At 38.2% G+C, this 21,313-nt stretch overlaps 1 protein-coding gene across 2 annotated transcripts; it reads left to right on the forward strand.

Annotated features, from left to right (window-relative positions):
• The first annotated feature begins 10,105 nt into the window (after positions 1-10,105).
• LOC131530410 (uncharacterized) lies at positions 10,106-21,239 on the forward strand. Of its 2 annotated transcripts, none has more exons than XM_058760666.1 (5): positions 10,106-10,241; positions 10,597-10,932; positions 12,742-13,032; positions 13,133-13,265; positions 19,043-21,239. In XM_058760666.1, the coding sequence occupies exons 1-5, from the start codon at positions 10,196-10,198 to the stop codon at positions 19,065-19,067; spliced, it is 831 nt and encodes a 276-aa protein (XP_058616649.1). In that variant the 5' UTR covers positions 10,106-10,195; the 3' UTR covers positions 19,068-21,239. The 2 variants fall into 2 exon arrangements, with proteins under 2 accessions (XP_058616649.1, XP_058616650.1); XM_058760667.1 differs by having other exon boundaries at positions 12,880-13,032.
• Positions 21,240-21,313: the final 74 nt, after the last annotated feature.

The following is a 21,313-nucleotide window of genomic DNA, read 5'->3' on the forward strand; positions in this document are numbered from 1 at the left end:
GGTCAGTGACTTGTGCTAATAATGAGATTCTTCTTACAACCACTAGATGAAGCTAAATACATTTTTCATGTGTTAGATTTAGGAGACTGTTGGATTAATCAGCCATTTTATAAAACTAAAATAGTGTAATTTTTTTTTTTTTTTTTTTTTCTGAACAGATTCAGTCAGATGGCTGTTTAAAGTGCAAACTCTCTTCCCCTGTGCATAATTCTTTACATATCTGTTGTATCTGCTAAGAGTCTACTCTGAGTCTGAAGATCTGAAGATCCAGGAACGTGGTTGGGAAGCACTGAACTAGTCCCCCACTGGCAACCCCAGACTTGTTTAGTCTTACCAGTTTTTTTTTTAATGTGCTTGAACTTTTGACTTTTAGTCTAAATCATTCACACAGTGACACTAACCCATAAGAACCTGGAACAATTTCTCCTTATAGGAAAATTATGGGGCATATAAAACAGACCAAATGGACCACTTATAACATGTTTCTGCAGTTGTTTTTGAAATACAACCCCTCCTTGTGAAAGATCTGTAATGTTATATATGACATTGGGCGTTTATGATACATTTTCAATGTTACATATGTTGCATTGGGCGTTTATTTCTCAATTAAAAAAAAAATAAAAAAAACATTTTTTTTTTGCTAAATAACAGTTTTTTTCTTCTTTTTTCTGCTTATTTGCTTTTCCACAATTTCTATCAAAATTATTACTTTTTTGGGAAAATAAAACAAAAACCTTTTTCAGAAGTAATACAGTTTTTGTATTTTATTTGCTTTGCCACAACATATTTCAAAACCACATAACTGTTACCGTTAAATTTTACAACTCTTTTGTGACATATTAAAATTCTACCTTTTCAGGTATATGGTTTAACCAGAAATAATTAATTAATTTTTTTTTTCACAACTCGAAAATGTGCAAACTGAATAAAAATAAATAACTACCTCACACTGGAGGTCAACATGTTAAACGTGCACATAGATTTGTAAAAATATGCTTTGAAATGAGCAGCAGAAAATATATAACACTAAAATAATTGAAACAGCTAAATTAAGCAGCTCATTACAATTTTTCTTAAAGGGATAGTTTACCCAAAAATGAAAATTTGATGTTTATCTGCTTACCCCCAGGGCATCCAAGAACACAAACGAAGATCTCTAACTCAAACTGTTGCAGTCTGTTAGTCATATAATGGCAGTCAATGGGACTCACGGCTTTGAGAGACAAAAAAAAAAAAAACATACACAGACAAAACCAAATTAAACCCTGCGACTCGTGACGATATCCGTGTGGCGGATCAGAAGTAAAAAAACGATCATTTCGTGTCTTTAGACCTCAATGCATCGTCACAAGCAGCAGGGTTTAATTTGGGTGCACTTGTCAATTTCTGGTCTTTCGTGCCTTATCTTCCTCACACGTTCACATGCAAACCCTAATGAAAAAGAAGTTTATTCAAGTGTGCTATTAGTAGGCCTATACTTTTAAACTAAAAATAAGAAAGTATACTTTTAGTTTACTTTTTATGTACTTCTCAAAAATGGGCTTTATGTACTTCTCAGAAATATACTTAAAATGACATTTAAGTCTAAATATATCTGAGCTATTGGTCGACATTTTATTCCATAACGTTACACAGTTGATGCTGTTTTATGTCAGATGATTGTGTTAGATTACATGTGGAAACATCTGTTGTTTCTTTTTCTTCTTCACTTGTGTTTTTTGGAAATTCTGTACAGAAGATGTGTACTAGCGCCCCCTACCATATAACAATGAAGGCAAGACTAAATGATCTCAGTTAGATATCTGTTCGCTAGCATTACAAGCAGTATTATATGAGCTTAATCTCTGAGAAACTGTTTCTGTTTATTCTGCAGGTGTGTTTGGTTCAGATACAGATGAAGTGAAATCTGGACATGTTTCTCTTTTTCACTAATAATGGATTTCAAGGTAATCTTAACCCAACATTCAAATGTTATGTCTAGTTATCTTTCACAATATATTAAATATTTTCTGTGGTAATAAATTATAAAATAAGACTTATATCAAATATACAAAAACAGCCATGTTGAGTTGTGAAATGTGGGGCAGGTGAATAGATTTCTGCAGTAAATATGTTCCTACTTGCAAAACAAATTGCAAATACCAAAGGTTCGTATACGGGTCTTTTTTGACCCGTGTGTGTTAAATTGATGTAGAAATACAAAAACTGTGTTTGTTTATAAAGTCAAAAAGGTCAAATAAACATAATCATTTGTGGAAATCAAAAACAAGATATTTAATGAATACCTGAAATAAATCAAAGATTGAGCAAAGAAACACTCAACCATGATTGAAATAACATAGGAAATTGAATGCGGGTCATTTTGTTAAAAAAGTAAGAAAGTAAAAATTAAAATATGGATTTGTGATGATCAAAAACAAGTTAATCGATAAATTCTTGGAATACTGAATAATGAAATTCATTTCTTGCAAAGATATAGAAAAAATAAACTCAGTCAGGTCACTTTAGACCCATGTTGTGCATCAAAGGGTTATTAAACACAACTGGTTCCAACTATTCACAAACATCTAAAAATAAACAAATAATAATAAAAAAACCTAATAAATAAAAACTACTACTAATTACAAATAACACCTCATGTATAAATGTTTCTCGCATATAAACATATAACCCAACATCCAAATGACTGTGTGTGTGTGTGTGTGTGTGTGTGTGTGTGTGTGTGTGTGTGAGAGAGAGAGAGAGTATACTCCCTACATTATGGGGACCCCACGAGGATAGTAATACCAGTAATCAGGGCAGTCCTTTGGGCGGTACAACTGGTGTGGTCACACCAGGCCCCGTGCTTTATACAGTTTTTCACATGCAAATATTTTTTAATGAAGTTATTTAAATTTAAACATGTTAATTGGTGACACTGTGTCCCATGTGGCTTTTCTTCCTGAAAGCATATATATTATGTATGTATATTTTCAATAAATAAATAAATAAAGGGGCTGTGAGAGGTCCAAAAAGGTAGTTTGTTGCCCGAGGGCAATGCCATGTAGAGTGTTAAGAAAGAATTCACATTTTCTGTTCTTGTTTCTGTTGATCAGTGTCATTGTGAAGGGTGGAGCTACTGGAGGAGTTTATTCACAGTCAGTGCAGAGCTTCACTAAACCACTTCACTACAGACCGACAGCTTTATGAAACACTAAAACTTTTCAGAAGTGTCAACAGTGTTATATGATATCTCTTGTGAAACTTTGGAAAACTGCTGGAGAAAATGTTTGAGGCAGTTATTTTCTTCTGTTTGTGCTTGTGGAGTCTGACTGGTAGGTATTTTTATGGCTTCATTAGTGTTTATTTGATAAATTATCCATGTACACAGTGTTCTGATATTTATTATTTCCATCATTCATTTTGCCTCTAATATCAAGTTTTGTCAGACTAAAATACTTAAGTACTTCTGTGTTCATGCTGCTCTTCTTAATATTGCCGTTTTCAACTTTAATATGAAAGGTTTAAGTTATTGTGAATTATTGGATTATACAGTGAAATTAGTGCGAAGTGAAAAAAAAAAGTTTTGTTCTGACAAATGGTTGATAGTTACAGTATAATTAGTTTCAGTTACTAAAACCCTGTTTCTGACTAAATGTTTCTGTTCATCAGGTGTGTTTGGTGTTGATGAAGTGAAGTCAGTGTCAGTGACGGAGGGAGATTCTGTCACTCTAAACATTGATGGTACTGATAAACGGATAAACAATGTGACTGAGTGGAGATTTGGACCTAAAAACATTCTCATAGCTAAAATCAGCAAACAGAACAATAACAGCATGTTTCATAATAATAGCTGGTGGGAGATTCAAAGACAGACTGAAGCTGGATCAGACTGGGTCTCTGATCATCACAAACACCAGAACCACAGACTCTGGACTTTATACAATCACAGGTACAAGCTGGTGTATCATAAATGAACAATTATTCAATTATTATTATTATTATTATTAAATTGAACAATTGCAAATAGCAGCTAACTTAATTCATGTGATGTGTGTACTGCTAGGCATCTTTGGTTTCCTCATTATGTGTAATTTAGATGGAAATTGTTTGCCTTTTTATCATTTGAGTCACTTATCAAAAGTTGCTAAAAGTTGCCAAATACATTTTAAAAAAAGCTAAATTTGTTGCTAGGTGCTTTTGGAAGAAAAAGTTGCTAGGGTAGTGTGAAAAGTTGCTAAATTTAGCAACAAAATTGCTAAGTTGGCAACACTGATGAATGAGACGGTCTAGTAGAGTAAGTGCACGTGGCTATGTCACATATGTTCCCGCCCTCGCCGTCACGGCACGAAAATACGAATAAAACTTAGTTTTGGAAAAAAATACTTTGTATTACAAATCTTTTTATTTGGCTTTCTATTAATGCAATATAATTAATCACAGCTGTCTACAGTCTCCCCATGGCTTAAGTTATTGGCAGTTGAGTCATTTACTGCAGTCACGCCATCTGCGCTTCGGAAAAGCGCGGTCACGCCATCTACTCCGAAAGTTTTGTTGCGCGTCTACGTGGCGTTGCGTGGTAGTGATAGCCGTGAAGCTTCCAAACATTTGCAAATCATTATTTTATTTATTTATTTATTTTTTTCTAAAGAGTATCAAGATAATAAGCTGATTAAAAACACATTATACAGGTACTTCTTATATAATGGTATTTTATTTTTAATTGTTTAATTGTATTCATAATGTATTAAATGTTCAATAAAACATTTCAAATGTGTTTGTAAAATGTTTTTGTTTTGAGAAAATTCATAAAGAAAAAATTAAATAAAATTTTTCAATTTTTTCTGCAAATTCTTGTTCTGCATCTCCCCACCTACCACTGTGATAATTTCCATGTTGTTTTACTGTATCATTTTTTAATAAATGCATACCAAAGTCATGACAAATGCTATTTACATTGCTGTATGGACATATTTTAAAATTAATAAAAATATAAAATCAAATTGTTTTCTGCAAACTCCACCAGATTCTTGTTCTGCATCTCCTCAAGTACCACTGTGATGATTTTCATGTTGTTTTACTGTATCATTTTTTAATAACTGCATACCAAAATCATGAGAAATGCTATTTACACTGCTATATAGACATATTTTAAAACTTCATAAAATTATAAAATCAAATTGTTTTCTGCAAACTCCACCAGATTCTTGTTCTGCATCTCCTCAAGTACCACTGTGATGATTTTCATGTTGTTTTACTGTATCATTTTATTTTAATTGCATACCAAAGTCATGACAAATGCTATTTATTACCTCACTATATCACATATTTTAAAAATGAATAAAAGTATAAAATCAAATTGTTTTCTGCAAACTCCACCAGATTCTTGTTCTGCATCTCCTCAAGTACCACTGTGATGATTTTCATGTTGTTTTACTGTATCATTTTATTTTAATTGCATAGCAAAGTCATGACAAATGCTATTTACATTGCTGTATGGACATATTTAAAAAATCATGAAATTATAAAATCAAATTGTTTTCTGCAAACACCACCAGATTCGTGTTCTGCATCTCCCCAAGTACCACTGTGATGATTTTCATGTTGTTTTACTGTATCATTTTTTAATAATTGCATACCAAATTCATGACAAATGCTATTTTGTATTGCTATGTAGACATTTAAAAAATTCATAAAAAGATAAAATCATATTTTTTTTCTGCAAACTCCACCAGATTCTTGTTCTGCAAGTATCACTGTGATATCACCAAGTATCACTGTATCACATGTAGCTTTACAGTATCATTTTTTTAATGATTGCATATTGGTGGAAAACAATTAGATTTTATCCTTTTATTCCTTTTTAAAATATAGTGAGGTAGTAAATAGCATTGGTCATGAGTTTGGTAGGCCTATGCAATTATTAAAAAATGAAGCTCCCCAAGTACAACAGTAATACTTGGGGAGCTGTAGAACAAGAATCTGGTGGAGTTTGCAGAAAACAATTTGATTTGATCTTTTTATGATTTTTTTTTACAATAGGTCTATATAGCAATGCAAATAGCATTTGTCATGACTTTGGAATGCAATTATTAAAAAAATATACAGTAAAGTAGCATGATAATCACCACAGTGGTGCTTGGGGAGATGCAGAACAAGAATCTGGTGGTGTTTGCAGAAAACAATTTGATTTTATAATTTTATGAACTTTTAAAATATGTCCATACAGCAATGTAAATAGCATTTGTCATGACTTTGGTATGCAATTATTAAAAAAATGATACAGTAAAACAACATGAAAATCATCACAGTGGTACTTGAGGAGATGCAGAACAAGAATCTGGTGCAGTTTGCAGAAAACAATTTGATTTTATATTTTTAAAATATGTGATACAGTGAGGTAATACATAGCATTTGTCAAGACTTTGATATGCAATTATTAAAAGATGATACAGTAAAACAACATGAAAATCATCACAGTGGTACGTGGGGAGATGCAGAACAAGAATCTGGTGGAGTTTGCGGAAAACAATTTGAATTTAAACTTTTATGAATTTTTTAAATATGTCCATACATCAATGTAAATAGCATTTGTCATGATTTTGGTATGCAATTATTAAAAGATGATACAGTAAAACAACATGAAAATCATCACAGTGGTACTTGAGGAGATGCAGAACAAGAATCTGGTGGAGTTTGCGGAAAACAATTTGAATTTAAACTTTTATGAATTTTTTAAATATGTCCATACATCAATGTAAATAGCATTTGTCATGATTTTGGTATGCAATTATTAAAAGATGATACAGTAAAACAACATGAAAATCATCACAATTGTACTCGAGGAGATGCAGAACAAGAATCTGGTGGAGTTTGCAGAAAACAATTTGATTTTATAATTTTATGAATTTTTAAAATATGTCCATACAGCAATGTAAATAGCATTCGTCATTAATTTGGTATGCAATTATTAAAAGATGATACAGTAAAACAACATGAAAATCATCACAATGGTACTTGAGGAGATGCAGAACAAGAAACTGGTGGAGTTTGCAGAAAACAATTTGATTTTATATTTTCATGAATTTTTAAAATATGTCTATATAGCAGTGTAAATTGCATTTGCCATGACTTTGGTATGCAATTTTTTTTTAAATTATTAAAAAATGACCACTGTGGTACTTGGAATATGCATAACAAGAATTTGCAGAAAACTATTTCATTTTATTTTTTCCTTATGAATTTTCTCAAAACAAAAACATTTTACAAACCCATTTGAAATGTTTTATTGAACATTTAATACATTATGAATACAATTAAACAATACAAATAAAATACCATTAAATAAGAAGTGCCTGTATAATGTGTTTTTAATCAGCTCATTATTATCCAGACTGGGCTTCAGGTTGATACTCTTTAGAAAAAAAAAAGAGATTTGCAAAGGTTTGGAAGCTTCACGGCTATCACTACCACGCAACGACACGTAGACGCGCAACAAAATTTTAGGCGTAGATGGCGTGACCGCGCTTTTCCGAAGCGCAGATGACGTGACTGCAGTAGTCAACTACACCAAAACAAAAAAATAGCATCATGTCCGAAAACATTCTTTTTGTCTAACATTTCATAATAAATTCAGACAAGCTCATTAATGATCTTTTTTCGTCAGTTTATTTTCATGAAATGGGTACAAAAGATTGTGGATGATTGAAGGTCGCGGAGGATACATCCCATGCATCCTTCAAATTCAGAGAAACGAAGGTATGCAGCCTTCTTAGGATGCAGCCTTCAGTTTGAGAAACACCGGAGATCGCAGGATGCCTTTGTCCATATCAGGGGTTTCCTGCATGTTGTAAGTTTTTACTTCGTCAGGGGAGAGCGTGCCCTCTAGCGTCCAGTATGAATGAAACCGGCATTGTAAGAGCGTTTGCTCATCTGCCCAATAGGAATCGGTTCGCAAATCGCACCAAACGATTCATTCACGAATTGGAATGATCCGATTGCCAGCTGTTCACGAGTCGACAACTCACTGATTCAAATGATCCGTTTAGAGCGAGTCTCCAGTGAACTGAACTCACAATTAACCGGAAGATCTTGTGATTAAGTAAAGTAACTACAGTAATTATCAGAGTGGGAAGTGATGCCCTCTGGGGGCATTTGGCCAGGGGTGTTTTTACACCACAAAGGTTTGAGAAGAAAAAAATCATTATGAAAATATAATTTATATTAAAATGTTCTTCCTAACTTCAGGCCTTATTCTCATGTCATATATACTGTAACTGTGCCATTCTACAATACAACAAGCTTTAAAACACTTTTTCTCACTGGTGAAAATTAGTTGGTCAAATCAGTTTTCTCTCAGGTAGGCCTACATCGCAATGTGAGCTTCACGGTGAACATTACTACATCACTCTTGTCAACATGGTCCATATCAACAACAAAAATATATCTTGACTCCATAGTGGTTATTTTGGGAAAATCCCAGGTATTTTGAGCAGTAGGATTATAAAAATATGTGCTAATATGAAATTAAATTAAGTAGCCTATATAAAATTGTAAAATAAATCTATCAGTATTTTTTTTTTTTTTTTTTTTACTTAAGTACATAAAAAAAGAGTACTTTTGTACTTTCACTGGAGTAAAATTGAAAAAGCAGTAGTTTTACTTTTACTGGAGTAATATTTTATAATACGTATCTGTAGGCTACTTTTACTCAAGTACTTGATTTGTGTACTTCTTCCACCACTGATTATAAGTGCGTGGCTGTGGCCAATGTTTTGTTGTTGTTCAACCAGCATTAAAATGTCAAATGTTGTAACAGTTCATAATCATTCATTCATGATATCCTGATATCATGATATCATAATAATTCATGAATTCTGTTGGATTTTACTTTTACTTAAAGTTGTTTATTTAGCATTTATTTTTTATCCATAACACATGAGACACTGCATGGTTTTTAAATTATTTCAATAAAAAAAAAAAAAAAAATACAATGCAGTCATAATGGTAATAAAAATAATTATAAATATAGGCCTACATATATATATATATATATATATATAAGTATTATATATATATATATATATATATATATATATATATATATATATATATATATATTATTATTATTATTATTTTTTTTAGAAACATTAATCTCGTAATGTGCGGGTGTTTCTGCTGAGAACACATGGTTAAACAGTTCTAGGAAGATGCTGACCACTGAAGTGAAGAAAAAGCATTAGGTGTGAAATGAGATGTTAAGAAAAAGCTGACCACAGTCACACGATATTTGTGAACTTTAGTCACGTCAGTTCTTCAGTTTATATTCCACTCTTCTCTTAGTTTGATTCTGGTAGTGCCTGTTTTGACACATTTTGGAAATCAGGCCTGGAGTGGCTTTCGGGTAAATCAGGAGAATTCCTACTGGGCTGCTCATAAACTGAATATGATTCTCTTCTGCATTATTGCTGTTTTAAATATGACTTTGTTCATTGATACATTTAGACTAAAGGTCAGAAGGTCAAATATCACACATAGACAGCTGTTCATCATGGGATATGAAATGAATTCTTATCAGGTGTTTATGATAAATCTACAAATCAGAATGTTTGGTAAACTTCAGATTCAGGGTGTACAGACTGTACTTCTTATAGAGAAGATGCTGCTAGAGCGCCAAGTGACCAAACAAGGAAAATCAAGGCCTTAAAAAGGGATCTGTACAAACTTTGTAAATGAAATAAAAATATTTATATTTCCCTTAGCCATAGTTAATGACTATAAAGAGCAGCACATTCAGTTCACTCTTCTAATTTCAGCAGGTTGTGATATTTGTCTCAGTGTTATTTGCCTAGAGCAGTGGCTTAATGGATCTGCATATGCATACATTGTATTTCTGTAGGTCTCGTTATCGGTTTGGTTAATGAGTCTTGAACTAAACTGAGCCACTGGTCTAAAATATCACATTTATTTTAATAATAGAACATGGGAGGGTTTGAGTCATGCCTTTAGAAAGATTCACACTGTTTTTCTGTCTGTAGATCAAGTCATATTCAGTCTGTGAAGGGAGGAGCTGCTGGAGGAGGAGTTTTTTTCTTCTCCCACACTCAATGCAGAGCTTCACTACAGACCGACAGGTTCATTCTCTTTGTTACGGAAACTTTTCAAAAGTGTCAGGACACCATTATTATAATGTTTCTCTTGTGAAACTCTTCAGAAAATGTTTGAGATGTTTATTTTCTGTTTGTGCTTGTGGTGTTGGGCTGGTAAATATATTTATGGCTTCATTTCTGTTTATTTGATCAATTATCTTTGTACACTGGTATTTATTATTTCCATCTTTCATTTTCCCTCTAATATTTACAAGTTTTATCAGACTAAAATACTCAAGTTCTTCTGTGTTCATGCTGCTGTTCTAAATGTTGCCATTTCCCCTTCCAGCATGAAAGGTTTAGTTTGTGAATTATAAACTGAAATTAGCAAAGAGTGTTTAGCAGTGAAAAATTTGTTTTGCACTGACACAAAATTTAATAGTTTATTTTAAATAAAATAGTTTTAATCTTTTTGCAATTACCACTCTTACATGTAACGTTTCTTTTTTCTTTTTTTTTTCTTCTGCAGGTGTGTTTGGTGCAGATACAGATGTAATGAAGTCTGTATCAGTGACGGAGGGAGATTCTGTCTCTCTACTCACTGATGTTACTAATGTACAGAAAGATGATCTGATAATGTGGATGTTTGGACATAAAGACATTCCTATAGCCCAAATCAACAGAAATGATAACAAGAACACAATATTTAATGATAATGCTGATGGGAGATTCAGAGGCAGACTGCAGCTGGATCAGACTGGATCTCTGAGCATCACAAACACCAGAACCACAGACTCTGGACTTTATAAAGTCACCAGCATCAGAACAAAGACCTCACTCAACACATTCAATCTTACTGTCTATGGTGAGTCTCACTTTTTTTTTTTTTTTTTTACCTACTTTAAGGTCTTGCTATTTCTGTTTTCTTTAATTTATATACTAACGTCCAACTTTGTGTGTACAACATCACATGAGAAATGTCATTCTTGTCATTTCCCTAAAAAAAAGTAATGAACATTTCCAGCACATGTTTTGTTTGATAACAGCTTGTGGTGGAAATTACATTGTAGATGTTTTTTGCTATACATTTTTGTGTAAAGTTTGCATAGCACTGATACTCCAGTGTAGATATGAATCACCTTTATTTGTATAGCACTTTATACAATACAGACTGTGCCAAAGCAGATTCACAGAGATAAACATGAAAATAACAATCATGGAAACTCAACTATGGGGACAAAATTCAGATTTTGATGTAAAGCTCTAGAAGCGAACGGTGTCAACATTCAACTCCAGTCAGTTCAGTTCAATACCAGTGTGACGTTCACCAGTTTGAAAGAAGTTAAATTCAGCTATAAGCAGCTGGACAGAAGGCAGCAATTTCATTACAGTTCATTCAGTGTTGATTCAGTTCAATACAGTGTCAATTCCTTTATAAATGTTGAGAGAGATCAAAACTGTCAGTATCAGACTTTCACTGACTGACTCCACAATGAATTTACACTCAACACAGTAAAGGGGTGGTTGATTGCAATTTCACTTTTTTAACGTTAGTTAGTGTGTAATGTTGCTGTTTGAACATAAACAATATCTGCAAAGTTGCAGCGCTGAAAGTTCAATGCAAACAGAGATATCATCTTTTAAAATTCTGGAAGTTTAATGCCTACAAAAACGGCTGGTAAGGGACTACAACGAACTACTTCCCGGGTCTGATACGTCACGGACCCAGATAAACCCCGCCCTCGGGAACATGTAAGGAAGGGGGCGGGGCCATGCTGTGCTGCTTTAGAGAAGAGGAAGAGAAAACTAGGGGTGCACGTAAAAATCTATTCATATATGAATCGCGATTCTGTCTTCTAACGATTCTAATGGATTCACAAGTTTCAAAATTAATGTTCTAAAACAGCGGTTCTTAATACTGTTCCTCGCGTCGCCCTGCTCTGCATCTCTCTCTCTCTCTCTCTCTCTCTCATTTAGATCGTCAGATCAGCTCCAACAAACTGTTCCAATTATACATTTCACATAGCAATGAGAAGCGTTATACATGGACGCGTGTGCGGTTGCCGTACTGTATTAAAGCTTTAATCAGAATAAAACTGTATATTAAAAGCTAACATAAGCAGTAGCATAATAACAGCGTATCTAAACGTATGAGACAACAAACAAACAAACATACCATTAAGAGCCGTGCTTGCACAGGTTCTGCGCGATCCTCTTCACTAATATCCTCTGCGTCTCAATCGGGCTCAAATTGATAAGCAATATAGATGTTTCTATATTGTTATAAATCATTGTTTACAATACAACTGGAGCACATGCCGCTGAGCTGAGGGGCGGGACATTTAGACGCACGCTCGGCGGTTTAGTGAATCACAACACACTGAGCCAGCTAACCAATCAGAGTCCATCACGTATTTCTGAGGGAGGGGCTTCATAAAAACAGGAAATAATCGAGGTGTTTGTCAGAGAAGGGACAGAGCGGTGTGGCATAAAGGTAAATTATATGAAAAATAATGTGTTTTTTAAAAAAACGAAGCATGAACACATGTTAGACTGCACCCCATAAACACAATCAAGCCTAGAAAAAAAACAGTAAACCACCCCTTTAAATATGGACCAATTAAATTGCCTGTTTACTTAATGTGTATTATATTTCTCTAATATCTCTTGTCAGCTCATCTGCCTGTTCATGTAATCAGCATTTACTGTCCAAAAAATCCATCATCATTATCAGGATCATCATCAGGGTCCAAATGTGCATTTCTGTGTTCAGTGTTCAATGTGAGTGATGTGACTCTCTCCTGGTACAAAGGAAACAGTTTATTATCCAGCATCAGTGTGTCTGATCTCAGCAGAAGCCTTTCTTTACATCTGGAGTGTTTGGATGATTCCTACAGCTCTGTGGTGAGCAATTCCATCAGCAACCAGACTCAACATCTGGACCTCAGCCAACTCACATGTTCAGGTACTTAATTGGTTCTATTTTCTTCTTCTTCTTCTTTTTCTCACAAACTAGAAAAATCAACTTCCTGTTTTCTAATGTTGTTCATTTCTTCTCTCATAAGACTGTGGCTGTTTTGGTTCTACTGAAGCTGTGATCCGATTGGCTCTCTCGGCTCTGGTGGGCGTGGCTGCTGTTGCTGTGCTGGTTTATGAATTCAGATCCAGAAGTCTTGACATTACATCACAGTCCTTTGAGTAAATATCATTGAATATATTCTTTTGTGTTCTGTTGTATAATTGTAAGATAAGTTGCAGGCTCAAATACTGTTACGTAAAGAACGAGGATACAATCTGCAAGTAAACTGTTTATTGAAAGTCAAAATGGAATGAGATAGATCCGGGTGATGCAGGCGGTGGCACAGGGACTTTGATGGTCAGACGTGGCGTGATGGATGAAGTGCAGCGTGCTCTGATGACGGATGACGGGAACCAGACACATAGAGGATCCAACAAGACGTGAAACCGGAACACAGGAACTGAAGACGGGACACGAAGCACGGAAACAGGCTCAGACAACATAGACTTCATGAAAACGATCTGACAAAGGAGATGAGAAGGTGGTAAGTATTTATAGGAGGTGAGATGAGTGGCAGCTGGTGACGAAGAGTGATTGCAGCTGGATACTGATCAACGGTAACGATCCGGACACACCCACTCACATGTAAACAACAAAGCACGAGACTAGAGAGAGACATTGGATCTATGAACCGTGACAGTACCCTCCCCTAGGAACGCCTCATGGCGTTCCCAGGGCCCCTTACCTGTCGATTGTAATCATCGATAAGGGAGTGATCCAGAATGTCTCTAGCGGGTACCCAACTTCTCTCCTCTGGACCGTAACCTTCCCAGTCCACCAAGTACTGGAATCCGCGTCCCCTCCGCCTTGAGTCCAGCACACGATTGACCGAATAAGTGGGTTCTCCATCTACGAGTCGCGGCGGGGGAGGAACCGGTGTTGGCGGATTAATACGAGAATGAAATACGGGTTTAATTTTGGATACATGAAAGACGGGGTGAATCCTCCTGTACACTGGAGGCAGGTTGAGGCGGACTGCCACCGGACTAATGATCTTGGTGACAGTAAATGGGCCAATGAATTTGGGAGCAAGTTTATTAGACACGGAGCGGAGAGGAATGTTCTTGGTAGAAAGCCACACTTTTTGACCAGCGACGTATACGGGAGGCCTAGACCGGTGGCGATCGGCTTTGGCCTTGGTGCGCAACCCCACCTGGAGTAGAGTCTCACGGGCTCTAGTCCATGTGCGATGACACCTCTGGACGAAGGCGTGAGCGGAGGGGACCGCGACTTCGGATTCCAGACTAGGAAAAATTGGTGGCTGGTACCCTACGCTACACTCAAACGGAGATAGGCCCGTAGATGACACTGGCAACGTGTTGTGGGCGTACTCCACCATAGAAAGTTGTTGACTCCATGAGGAAGGATTCTTGGAAACCAAACATCGTAACGTTCTTTCCAAATCCTGGTTGGCTCTCTCAGTTTGGCCATTGCTCTGGGGGTGGAACCCTGAGGACAGACTGACAGTCGCCCCCAGAAGCTTACAAAATTCTCGCCAAAATTTGGACACAAATTGGGGTCCTCTGTCAGAGACCACGTCCGTCGGGAGGCCATGTAACCGAAAGACATGGTCAACGACAATCATCGCTGTCTCCTTGGCTGAGGGTAATTTGGGCAAGGGAATGAAATGAGCCGCCTTCGAGAACCGGTCCACCACGGTCAAAACTACCGTGTGACCCTGAGAGGGGAGGGCGGTAACAAAATCTAGCGATGTGGGACCAGGGTCTCGAAGGGACCGGCAGCGGTTGGAGTAACCCATCTGGGGTCGATTGGAAGTCTTACCAGTGGCACAAACTGAGCAAGCCAAAACAAAATTGTGAATGTCACGAGCCATGAGCGGCCACCAGAATCGTTGCTTGACTAAAAATCTAGTGCGAGTAACTCCTGGATGACAAGCCACATTGGAAGAATGCCCCCACTGAATGACGCTGGACCTCAGACCCTCAGGCACAAATAAGCGATTCGGTGGGCAACCGACCGGGCGTTACCTTCTAAGGCCTTCTTGACCTTCGATTCGACCTCCCATACAAGTGTGGAGATGAATAGAGTCTCCGGTAAAATGCACTCGGAGTAGACGGGCGCTCGAACGATCAAAAATGCGCGATAAAGAATCGGGTTTGATGTTTTTGGAGCCCGGCGGTACGAGAGAGTAAAATCGAAACGACCGAAAAAAGTGCCCACCGAGCCTGCCTGGAGTTCAATCTTTTAGCCGTCCGAATGTATTCTAAGTTCTTGTGATCGGTCCAAACGATAAAAGGTACCCCGACCCTTCTAACCAGTGCCGCCACTCCTCCAATGCTAACTTGACTGCCAACAACTCTCTGTTCCCAATGTCATAATTATGCTCGGCAGGAGATAGACGATGAGACAAAACGCGCAAGGATGCATCTTGTCGTCTGAGAGAGAGCGTTGGGATAACACTGCTCCTACCCCCACCTCTGATGCATCGACCTCCACCACGAACTGACGTGATGAATCAGGGGTTATCAGAATGGGGGCTGAAACGAAGCAACCCTTCAGTTTGGCAAACGCAGCCTCGGCTGCGCCTGACCACCTGAACGTCGTTCTGGGGGAGGTCAAGGCGGTCAGAGGTGCGGCTAGTTGGCTGAAGTTGCGAATAAAACGCCGGTAGAAATTGGCGAACCCCAGAAATCTCAGTAGGGCCTTACGAGACTCTGGACTTGGCCACTCTACCACAGCCTTGATCTTCTCAGGATCCATGCGCATTCCCTCAACCGACACGATGTACCCTAGGAATGGAACAGACTGTGCATGAAAATCGCATTTCTCCGCCTTGACAAAAAGCCCATTCTCTAGCAACCTCTGAAGCACTCGTCGGACGTGCTGCACGTGTTCCTGGAGAGAAGAAGAAAAAATCAGTATGTCGTCCAGGTAGACATAAATGAACTGATCTATCATATCTCGCAGCACATCATTGACGAGTGCCTGGAAGACCGCTGGACTATTGGAAAGCCCGAAGGCATAACCAAGTATTCAAAATGTCCTCTGGGGTGTTAAACGCGGTCTTCCACTCATCCCCCTCCCTGATGCGGACCAAATGATAAGCATTACGTAAGTCTAATTTTGTGAAGATGGATGCTCCTTGCAACCTCTCGAAGGCTGAAGACATCAACGGCAAAGGATAAGTATTCTTTACCGTGATGTTGTTCAACCCCCGGTAGTCAATACAAGGTCGCAGAGATCCGTCCTTCTTCCCCACAAAAACCCCGCCCCGCTGGAGAAGAGGAAGGCGAATGAACCCTGTTGCTAGAGAATCAGAAATATATTTCTCCATAGCCTCCTCTCTGGTGTCGAGAGTGAATATAACTTGCCCTTGGGCGGAGCCGTACCTGGTAATAAATCTATGGCACAGTCATAGGGACGATGCGGAGGGAGAGAAGCAGCCCGAGACTTACTGAACACCTCCTTCAGGTCCAGGTACTCCGTGGGCACGTTAGACAGATCCACTGCCTCCTCCTGCAACACAGGGACAGAAACAGACGGACAGGCAGACAATAGACAAGACTTATGACACTGGTTACTCCACGAAGACACAGACTTGAGCTGCCAGTCCACTTTAGGGTTGTGACGGGTGAGCCAAGGGTGACCAAGGACAATGGGTGCAAGGGGAGTGTCCAGGATATAGAAAGAGATGATTTCAGTGTGGTTGCCTGATGTGATGAGGGTGATGTCTTCTGTGGCAAAAGTGATGGTGGGAAGTTCTTGTCCATTGAGTGCGTGTACAGCAATCTGATGTGTGAGGGGTTTGAGGGAATCTTGAATTGGCGTGCGAATGAGTGGTCCATGAAATTACCTTCTGCCCCGGAGTCCAAGAGTGCTTGACAGTCGTGAGTGAGTGTTGACCATCTCAGTCTTACCGGGAGAAGGGTAGATGTTGATGAGGTCTTCTCAGCAGAGATCCCACCCGACAGTAGCCTCATACTTACTATCGGGCTTGGCCTTTTACCGGACAGTTGTTAGCATAGTGTCCGGCCCCTCCACAGTATAAGCAAAGGCCCTGGGACCTCCGCCTTTCCCTCTCCTCCCGGGAAAGCCGAGCTCGACCAACCTGCATGGGCTCGTGATCGTCGACGGGGCTGACCGCGTCCCCGCCTCCAAATCGTGGACCCTCGGCACCTGCCAGAGGGCGTCTACTCGTAGCGTGACCTCCCACTCGGGCTAGTCGAGCATCAACTCTGAGGGCTAAGGCAATGAGTTCATTAAGAGATTGAGGCAGGTCCAAAGCATAGATCTCTCTCTGGACGCGGTCAGCCAGCCCATGCAGGAACATGTCCCACTGCGCCTCCTCGTTCCATTTGCTCTCCGCTGCTAGGGTCCGGAACTCTATTGAAAAGTCTGACACTGACCTCTCTCCTTGCCGTAAATCAGCCAGCATTCTTGCAGCTTCTCTTCCGCCGGCTGCCCGGTCGAAAACTCTTTTCATCTCAGCGGAGAGCTCCTGGAACGAGACGCAGCACGGATCTTCATTCTCCCACACCGCCGTTCCCCATAACGCCGCTTTCCCAGTCAGGAGGGTGAGTACAAAAGCGACTTTGGATCGCTCGGTCTGGAAAGTCTTGGGTTGGAGAGAAAAATGCATGGAACACCGGGTTAGAAAGGCTCTGCAAAATTTTGGATCACCTGAATAGGGCTCTGGGGTTGGTAGGCGTGGCTCCGACTGGGATGGGCTCTCCGATGGTGTAGGGGAGCGGCGGTGTTGGCGGCGCAGTGGGAACTCGTAGCTGTTGGATCTGCTGGGTGAGCTCGGACACCTGCGCCACTAACGCCTGAACAGCGACCAGTATCGTAAATTCTTTTCTTGAATGTCCAAACGAGCCATGCTGTTGCTCAAACAGTCCTCCATGGTTGGCGCTGATGTACTTGCTGTATCCATTCTTGGTCAGATCGTTCTGTTACGAAAGAACGAGGATACAATCTGCAAGTAAACTGTTTATTGAAAGTCAAAATGGAATGAGATAGATCCGGGTGATGCAGGCGGTGGCACAGGGACTTTGATGGTCAGACGTGGCGTGATGGATGAAGTGCAGCGTGCTCTGATGACGGGAACCAGACACATAGAGGATCCAACAAGACGTGAAACCGGAACACAGGAACTGAAGACGGGACACGAAGCACGGAAACAGGCTCAGACAACATAGACTTCATGAAAACGATCTGACAAAGGAGATGAGAAGGTGGTAAGTATTTATAGGAGGTGAGATGAGTGGCAGCTGGTGACGAAGAGTGATTGCAGCTGGATACTGATCAACGGTAACGATCCGGACACACCCACTCACATGTAAACAACAAAGCACGAGACTAGAGAGAGACATTGGATCTATGAACCGTGACAAATACTATCTACACATCTCATCTCTATACCTGTAGTGTATCTGAATAAAAGCTTAGGAAGATTTGTGTCTACTGACAAGAGTGTTGGGGGTTACAAGATACATCTGTTTTTGCATTTTTATATAACTAGTTTATTAGAATATGGGGAAGTTAATCTGTGGGTGTTTCTGTTGAAAACACACCGTTAAACACTTCTAGGAAGATGTTGACCACTGGAGGAGTGATGAAAAAGCATTAGCTGTGAAATGACATGTCAACAAAAAGCTGACCACAGTCACGCAATCATAAAAAAATAAATGTGTGAACTTTAGTCACATCAGCTCTTCAGTTTATATTCCACTCTGCTCTTAATTTGATTCTCTCATCACGCTTGTTTTGGCACATTATGGAAATCAGGCCCAGAATGTGAAAATCAGGTCAGTCAGGTGAATTCCCAGTTTGTTGTACATTTGACCTGATCATCCATCATCAGAAGTTCCTGTCAAAACCTCTGCCAGTATATTATTATTTTACCAGTAACTGATTCTTTCTTGGATGCTTTCAGGATGATGTTGTTCAGCAACTCATGACTCTCCTAATGCAGATGATACTGCTATAGCGCCCCCTTCTGACTGAATATGGAAACACAAGCAGCTCTTTCATTGTGATATTTTAGTTCATATGCTATCAGTGTGGAAACATTAATAATCACTCTGTTTCTTTGAATATTAAAGTAAATTAATTAAACAGACAGAGGCAGGGAAAGAGCAGGAAACAAAGTGATGGTAACACGAGTTTATTTAATAATCTTATTTGCTCAATGCTCCGTCTAACTTTATCTGAGTAGCACAAATCCAACAAGTGTTATTACACCAAGACAAACACACACATGTTGCTAATTCAAAGATGACCTCTACATATTTATCCCCCGCCCCCATATTATACTAAATATGGAAACATTTGATTACACACATTGATTAAAATTCAAGCAAACCTTCGTAATCGTTATCACAAATACATTTTGAAAAGCTCAAGTGATGCACCAAGTAACGCAATGTAATCTACACTTCTACTGGGAGACATTATCAGGACACATGGAGTGAGCATTCATTGTTACACTGATGATACTCAGCTTTGTTTCCTCGAGCCCCATGAAATCTACCAGTCCTCCAAATTAATGGACTGGAAAAACTTTGGGACTATTCATTTCCTACTGCCTAATTCAGAAAAACACACATTATTGGACCAAAACACACCAATGTGAGATCAAACAGAACACAGTTTGTTTCTTGATGGATAATTGTTCATTTCCTCATCATTGGTTAAGAAACTGTGTATACTGTCTGATAGCAAATCTGTCATTTGAAAGTCTCATTTCTAGTACTTATAGTGTTTATGTTCATTTACCTTTAAAATCTGTACTAAAATCACTGCACCATCATGACTGTTCAGAATTACTTCAGATGTGTCAAACAGTATTGCTAGGTTTGATAATACAGCTTTCCAAATAATGAAGTTTTGTAATACTAGCACGGTGGATAATTTGAAAATGTCACAACACGTTCTGCTGCTCTACGGACAATAATGCAACACATGCAGTGGTGTTAATATTTGAGTAAATGTAATCAGTTACTGTACTTAAGTATATTTTTGGTAACTTTGTCAGTATATTACCAAGATTTACACTCTACCTGACTACATTTTTGAATACATATATGCAATGTGATCTTTACTCCAATGCATGTGTGATGAGTAATGCAATTTGTTATATTTCACTTTTTCTGCAGCAGTTTATTTCTGCTACAAAAGAAGTGATAGCAGGGCATTGAAGGTACTATATTTTGTGCGTTTTGCCCTTACTCACCCAAACTTGTCAACAAGGTTACTTTATGCAAATGTATGGAAGCCTGTTTCCACCACTGAATAAAACATGTTTAAAAAGGTAATTGCGACTTATCTCATAATTCTGACTATTTCTCACAATTGTGAGTTTACATTTCAGAATTGCAATTCTGACACTTTTTTCACAATTGTGAGTTTCTATCACACAATTTTGACTTTATAACTTGAAATTATAAGTTTGCATCACACAATTCTGACTTTACAACTTAGAATTTTGCTATTTATATCGTGCTATTCTTAGAAAAAAAAGGTCAGAACTGCAAGAAATAGTCAGAATTGTGAGGGGGGGAAAGTCGCAATTACCCTTTTTTTATTCAGTGGTGGAAATGGACTTCCATATGAATATAAGTGCATTAGCAGATACTTGTGAATTGCATGTGTTTCATATATGAGATGAGGACTTGGCTGCAGCCAATGACGAGGCCGAAACCAGCACATCCAGTGCAAGTAGCGTTCGACTATTTCATTTTATTCAACAATATTTGATTAATCTATTCTATTTAAGATACCTTTTTGAATAGTGGTTTATTTAAGCCCATTTCAAGCACATGAGCTTACATGAGACTTGAGTGTTTGTATAGATGTTTAAGAGACTATTGTGTCAACCTTGGCTTATTTCAATTTTGAGGTGTTCAGTTTTATTTTGATTGTAGAAAATAAACATGCAATTGCTCTCCTCACAAGTCAACTGTTTCGTGTTTTTCTACTGGCATTTCTCTTGATTAGGTGTTGAGGACTGCATGTTTGAGCCTACATTCAGTACGAGTAAAATACTTACCTACTGTTAAAATCAGATACTCCAAATCGTATTGGAATTGGTGACTTGCAATGGAGTCATTTTCATTCCAAGATATATGCACCTTTACTCAAGTATGTTTTTCAGGTACTTTTTAGACTTCTGGATGCATGCACAGAGTGTGAACAGCGAATGGTT

This window comes from Onychostoma macrolepis, chromosome 22, assembly GCF_012432095.1.
Source record: "Onychostoma macrolepis isolate SWU-2019 chromosome 22, ASM1243209v1, whole genome shotgun sequence".
Lineage (NCBI taxonomy): Eukaryota > Metazoa > Chordata > Actinopteri > Cypriniformes > Cyprinidae > Onychostoma > Onychostoma macrolepis.